Source organism: Tupaia chinensis, unplaced genomic scaffold (assembly GCF_000334495.1).
Source record: "Tupaia chinensis unplaced genomic scaffold, TupChi_1.0 Scaffold000465_1, whole genome shotgun sequence".
Classification (NCBI taxonomy): Eukaryota; Metazoa; Chordata; class Mammalia; order Scandentia; family Tupaiidae; genus Tupaia; species Tupaia belangeri.
Window position 1 is genome coordinate 1,822,522 of NW_006159974.1, and position 7,277 is coordinate 1,829,798.

At 39.5% G+C, this 7,277-nt stretch overlaps 1 protein-coding gene across 5 annotated transcripts in view; it reads left to right on the forward strand.

The window, feature by feature from the left end:
- Positions 1-7,277, forward strand: part of IFT22 (intraflagellar transport 22) — an 11,282-nt gene that overhangs the window by 765 nt on the left and 3,240 nt on the right. For 3 of the 5 annotated variants that reach the window (XR_335593.3, XM_006155669.3, XM_006155667.1), the window contains exon 1: positions 11-124. The exons of the other annotated variants lie outside the window; for them this stretch is intronic. Coding sequence is in view for 2 of the 3 variants with exons in the window: in XM_006155669.3 (XP_006155731.1) it covers positions 86-124 (39 nt within the window). In the remaining variant the exon portion in view is untranslated. Of the gene's footprint in view, positions 1-10; positions 125-7,277 lie in introns of those variants that run through there. 5 annotated transcript variants of the gene reach the window in all.

Genomic DNA, 7,277 nt, shown 5'->3' on the forward strand with positions numbered 1-7,277 from the left:
GTGCCGGCCTGTGGCGGCCCTGACGACGCGCGGGCTAGCGCAGCGTCGGAGTGGTCTCTGGCGGCCTACCCCGCGGCGGACCGCGATGCTGAAGGCCAAGATCCTCTTCGTGGGGCCCTGCGAGGTGAGGCCTGCCTGGCGTGACGGCGGGAGTGGCGAGCGGGGCCTGGGCTAGGGCGCTCCCAGGATCTACGCCACGGTCTGCGCCAGGAGGCGAGAACTGGGTCCCACTGCGCCCGTCCCGGCGGGCGCCGCTGGCCTGACCGTGACCCCGCGCTCCAGGCCCTGAGCCTGATCACAACTCAAAGGTGGTGGTGGTGGCGAGCCCCTTAAGGCCCGAAGGCCCGGGGTAGTAGTGACGTCGCTGGAAGCAGAGCTCAGGTTTAGTGGTTCTTCCATTTCCCCCAGGTTGGGCCTGATGAATGTGTCTGTGGGACTAGAGAACCAGGGGGAAAACTGGGCTATTTATTATACTTGGAACACTGGCTGTTAATCTGCTTGTGGTGGTGGTAGTGAGAATTAAGTCCATATATGAATTTTACCCTGTACACAATACAAAAACTCAGATGGATTGAAGCTAAACGTGTAAAAAAGAACTATAGAAGTAGTAGGTAAATATTTTCCAATTTCAGTGTGTATCAAATCACCTGAAAGTCTTGTTAAAACACATTGCTCGGACCCACCCCAGAGTTGTGCTTCAGCAGAGCTGAAGAATTCGCGTTTTGTTGTAGTGGTGTTCCAGGGACCACACCTTGAGAATCAGTGTAGTAGATGAACATATGAAAAGAAATGTTTTAAATCTTGAGATAGGGAAGGTCTTAAGCACAGTACAAAGATAAAGAAGCCTTTAAAAAATTACAGCAAAGTTAAAGTCTAGGGAAATTATTTGCAAAATAAATTTCAAGGAAAATAAGTAGAATATACAAAGAAAGTGTAAAATCAGTTTGAAAAATTAAACAGTTTAATAGAAAATCAGGCAAAGACCACATACAAGAAATAAAATTGAGGGACCAGCAAATGGTGTAATGGTTACATTGCTAGACTCCCACATAGTCGACCCTGGTTTGCGTTCCAGTCCCAATGGCTTAAAAACTCTGGTGTGGTGTTTGTGCCTGCATGCCCAAGATCCCAAGAGGAGAATGAGGAGAAGGGATTGCAGTGTGGCCATCTCCCCTGGGGTCGATTTCTTGGTTTCTGTCTCTGTGTCTCTCTCTGTCTCTGCGTCAAGTACATGCGCCCTTTAGGGAAAAAAAGAAAGAAGAAAGAAAAGAAAGAAAAAGAGAGAGAGAGAGAAAGAAGGAAAGGAAAGGAAAAGAAAGGAAGAAAGGAAAGAAAGGAAAGGAAGGAAGGAAATTGAAAAGATGCTGAGCTTCTGTTGTGACTAAAAATCAGCAGATTTCTTTGGAGATCAAATTATTAAAATTAAAAATGTGAGCCTGGCATAGTGACATGTGCCTGTAATCTCAGCTAATGCAAAAGCAGATGCAGGAGGAATGTGAGTTCAAGGCCAGCCTAGACAACATAGTGAGACCCTATCTCTTAAAAACAAGCAAGCAAACAAAAAAGAAAAATAAATAAATAAAATGTGCATGATTTTTAGTACAACAGTACATTTCTCAGAATCTACTGTAGCTGAGAAGAAGACACCTTCATGGCTCCTGAGAACTAGTGATTTCAAGGAGAAAAGAGAAATGAAGATTTTCTACTGATAATTCAGCCTCCAGCCCACAAACTTGAGTGGTAGGAAACCCCTCAAGCCTTCTATCTCTGTTTCTGTCTCTATCTCTGTCTCTCTGTCTCTGTCTTCTCTTTTTTTGTAATATTTCATTTTTAAAAACTTTTTTTAAAGAATTATTTTATTTAATTTTATTTATCCATTCATTTATTTTAATTCGACTAGAGAGAGAGACACACACAGAGAGGGGGGAGGGGGGAGTGAGAAAGCAAGCCACCGGGTCTGGGATTTGAATCATGATTGGCCATGTGGGAGTGTCCAGCGCCTTAACCACCACGCCACCTGCTGGTCCCTTTAAAAACTTTTTAAGGTAAAGTATTTTCTCAGCTTTCAGCCCTTTTTTGCCTTTATCTTGTTATTAACCCCCTCTCCCCCTCCCACCCAGGAGAGGCAAGGGGCAGGTTACACCATGCGGTTTTCTATTTTTTGCTTTTAAAAAAAAAAAATAGTAATTTTTTTACTTTTATAAATTTTTTCCTTCTTTTTTTCTCTGTTTCTTGGTTGTTGTTGTTGTTGTTTTTCTCTCTCCATTTCCTTTCCTTTTTCTTTTATCCCATCTCTCTGCTCTTCAATCTCCATCCATTTCTAGACAGATCTAAGGGAACTATAGCCAAACATCCAAATTCTTCAGGCTAACATATTCTTTAATATCTACTGAATCTGCTGCACAAAGGGATCAAAGTGGAATGGCAAGGAGATTCCAGATCACCTCTTCCTGCACATCCCGAACGCTCAGATTGAACTTCAAGTTTAGGAAGAAACACACCATCCATCATATGACTAGAAATCACCGCAGGGCCACAAGAAATATGGGAAAGCAAGAAAATACCTCTCCTCCAAGGGAAAAGAATAGCTCCTCTTCATCCACAGACAGTTCAATGAAAATCATGGAAATGTCTGATAAAGAATTTAGAATATTCATAATGGCAAAGCTAACAGAGATAGAAGAGAACAGAGACAACTGCAGAAGAGGAAGGAGAAAGGAAATGATGAGTTCAGGGGATGAGGAAATTCTTGCAAGATGTAAAAGAGGAATTACACACTTGAAAAAAGAATCAAATGAACCTGTTAGAGATGAAGGCTATAATACAGGAAGTCAAAATCTCCCTTGAAAGTATTAAAAGCAGACTAGATCATACAGAAAATAGAATCTCAGGCATAGAAGAGAAAATTGCTGGCCTAGAAAAATCCACCACAAAGGCTGAGAAAATTGTCTGAACAAATTAAAATAATATACGAGAAATACTGGATACCATCAAACATCTAAACGTCTGTATAATCAGCATCCCAGAAGGCAAAGAGACTCATAAGGGCATTGATCATTTATTCCATGAAATTCTGCAAGAAAACTTTCCAAACCTAGAGAGGCACTCAAAGATCCAGCCCCAAGAAATACAAAGGACCCCAAATAGAATCAGTCCAAGAAGATCTTAACCAAGACACATTATAGCCAGATTGACCAAAACTACAGACAAAGACAAGATACTAAGATTGGTGAGAGAAAAAACGTCATATTACCTACAAAGGCTATTCCATCAGGCTAACATCAGACCTCTCATTGGAAACAATACAAGCGAGGAAAGAATGGGAAAATATATTCAAAGTGTTAAGAGGAAAGCAATTGCAACCAAGAATACTGTATCCAGCAAGATTATCCTTCACATGGGAAGAAAAGATAAGAACATTCTCAGATAAACAAAACCTGAAAGAATTTACCAGCACCAGACCAGATCTCCAAGAAGTTCTAAAGGGAGTGCTGTATCAGGAAAATTAAAGTCTGATATGCAGAAATAAGAATTCAAAAACTAAGAAAATGACCAACTTAATCATAGGGACAAGTCCAGAGTTGAATATTATATCCCAGAATTCAATTGGGAAGATCGAACCACAACAGAAGATCAATAAAGTACATGAGACTGAACTGGTAAGATAGCATTTTGTGACTTTTGACTGAAATATTGCTGATTTTCTTCTAGGCTTTATTACCCAGTTTTAAAGATGTTTATCCTGTCTTGAGCTGTCGATAGGTTCATGTACCTAGTATTTGAACAGACTCCTAACCTGTTTCCTGACTTTAAGTTTTAAGCAAAGTTCCTTAGCATTTCTTTGATTTATTAAAGTAAATACTGCTTTTCTTGAAATTACCAGCTGAATTTGCTATTGAAAGTAGTTAGATTATTTAAGAAATTGTGTGATCAATAAAATGGGGGGGAAGGAATGGAAGACAACTATAGACACCAGAGATAGTGTGAGAAGAGGGTGGGAAAGGGCAGAGGGTCGGAAATAGGGGTAATAAATAAATAAATAAAATAAATAAATAAGAAACCAGAAATGGAAAATTAATTGACAATAATATACATGATTAAGCCACTATGCAGTATATTGTGGACAGGAAATCACATTTTGTATGCTGTAACGATGCTTAGGGAATGAATGTAAATTGATTAAGTTAAAAGATGTTTTGGAAAAAAACAAAAACTGTTTTTTTTGAAATAAAAAAAAAATGCATTAAAAATACCTATTTGATGACTGCAGTAAGCTTTATAGCCCCAGCTAGGTGCAACTTTATAGTATGTTCATTCTACTCACTGAGGTTTATGCCTAAAGTCAGACTTGTATCCATGGATATGTATATATAAGCTGTGCTAGCTATTCAAAATGTTTAAATTAATTAAGATCTTTAGTGAATCAGTAAAATGTGGGGTAAAAAAGGCATAGAAAGCAACCATGGATAACAGAGACAATGTGGGAGGAGGGCGGGAGATGGCAGACAGTGAGAGATAGGAAATCAAGGATGGAAAAATATATATATACAGGAAACAAGAAATGGAAAATTATTTGTTGACGATAACACATATGCTGATGTGCTTGAATACAGTGTATTCTGGAAAATCTCATTTTGTATGCTATCATGATGTATAGTAAATGAATGTAAATAAATAAATTTAAATAAATAATAACAAAAAAGAAAAGAAAAAAAGAATCTACTGTAGCTAATGCTGCCCCTATTCCCAGCGAATCATGTACAATATTGAACAATTGGCAATTCTTTAGCACATCAATGAGAGAATGTCTAGGTAAACTGAGGCATGTTCTTCCTTTGGAAGACTATGCAGCAGTCGACTCTCCAAGATGTAAACCTAAGTGAAATAGACAAGGACCAATAATGTGTGCACAATTATGAAAAGTAAAACAAGTATAGGTTTCTTTTGTTTTGTTTTGGTTTGGTTTTTGTTTTTTTAATGGAAACACAAAGGGAGAAAGAACAACGAACTTCTGGTACCCATCAACCAGCTCCAACACAAAATATATTTATGCTTATACATTTCTTCCCCTCCCTCACTATTGTTCAAACTCCTATACCTTTAACCTGCTACGCCATTTCTGGTCTAGGGCCTTTGAATTCACTATTTCTCTGCTGGCTAGCCTCATTGTCATTCAACTCTTAGTTTAAACTTTACCTCTTCAACCTTCCTGATTATCCATCTCTAAGTCTCTAGACCACTACCATGCTTTATTTTTGTTTCTGGTTTGTTTTATTTTTTATTTATTTATTTATTTATTTATTTTTTAGATTTTTTGCCATAGGACATATGTGTTTCCTGGAGAGAGGAAAAGTGAGAAATCACCCCCTGGAGGGGGATGGCCATGCCATAGTCCCTTCTCCTTCATTTTCCTCTCAGGATTTTGGGCACACACACACAGACACACACACACACACACACACACAGCACCCGGCTTGTGTTTGGTTTTGTTTTCTTTCTTTTATTTTTAGAATTATTTATTTAACTTTATTTTTTATCATTATTTTTTAATTTGACCAGAGAGAGAGAGAAAGGAAAAGTGAGCAAGCAAGACACCAGGTATGGGACTCAAACTGCAGTTGGCCATGTGGGAGTCCAGCACCCTAACTACCACCCTACCTGCTAGCCCCTAGCATGTTTTTCAAGCTGTCAGGTTCAAGACTCAAACCACGGAGTTGGTGGGATCCAATGCCTTAACCACCATGCCACCTGCTGGCCCTTACCTTGCTTTATTTTTATCATGACCCTTATTACCTCATCTTTTTATTTATTCAGCAGCTCCTGGCATAATGTATACATGTAAAAATCTCCAAATGGCCCCAGCTATGGTGGCACAGGAGGTAGAGCCCTGCTATGCCATGCTGGAGTCATGTGGAAAGCTCTAGGTTTAGATCCCAGGTTTATCTAAAATCACTGGGTACACCCTCAGTCCTGGCTGGCTGCAAGGCCGGGAGAGGGGACACCGCATGGCAAGACCATGTCAAGGGTACCTGTCCCTGTCTCTCTCTCTCTCTTAGAAGAAAGAAACTTTAAAAAGAAGGAAGGAAAATAGGTATGTGCCTGACTAACAGGCTGTTTTTTTTCTCTTATGAACTTCACACCCTCAATAAACTATTTTTGACCAATTTGTGCATATAAGTTATCTTTAAGGTCCTGGATGAAATATACTACAATAATATACTTTTATTATGTTTAATGTGTTGATGTAGCTATATACACATTTAGAGGCCCATTATGGTATGTATTCATTTGGAAATGCTGTTTCATTCCATTTCCTTTCATGACAGCTTGAGCCTTTGACACCTGTGTTGTCCTCGTGACTAGTGCCACTTTCTGAATCACCTAACACAGTTTCCAAAGCACATCTTTCCACCCATCTGAGTTGTTTCAGAAACAGCACTTTTCGCATCTGTTTATGACACTGTTTCTGGAAATGTATTCCAAGACCTACGAACCATTCCTGTAACATCATGCTGTTTGCCTTATTCATTCATCTAAAAATAAATATTCATGATCTCTGCAACATAACCACTTACTGTGTTATTTTTAAGTGATATTTGTGAGGCCATATCCTCAGGAAAATTACTAAAACAGTGTTGGGCACCCTCCTCCCCCACCCCCGCCTTGTTTTCTGATTCTGTCCTATGACCTCTACAAGCCTCCCAACTGGCATTGATTGAGGTTGTTCAGTTAAGCGGTTGCTGTTCAAAATAAAGGAGAGAGCAGGGCATTGAGGGATTTTCATAAGACCTCAAGTGTAAGAGATTTCTCTTGAGGAATAATTGTGGAGGAGAAAATAAAACTTGTTTTAGGGCTAACCTTGTGGCTTGGTTGTTAAAGGGGCCAGATACCACATGACTGACCCCACGATTCGAGTCCTAGGTCCAGTAGTTTGAAAAACACACCAGCAGATGTGTCCCAAAACCTGATGGGACGGAGAAATGGAGGAGACATGATTACAGTGTAATCGTGCTCAATAAGGGCGGAAGGGGGTTCTTTCTGTGCATCTCTCTTCTCTCTGACAAGCACACATGCTCTCCAGCAAATGAAAAAAACACTTTTTTTAATATTCCAGCATACACAGTATTTGTGAAATGAATGATTCATCTATATAGAAAAGTCTCAAAAATTGATTACAGTTGTTAGCTTTGGGGAAGAAATGGGATGGATGGACAGATGATTGGTTTCAGTGGAGGGCTCAAGAAGGCCATCCTGTTGTTTTGTTGATTTTTTTTTTT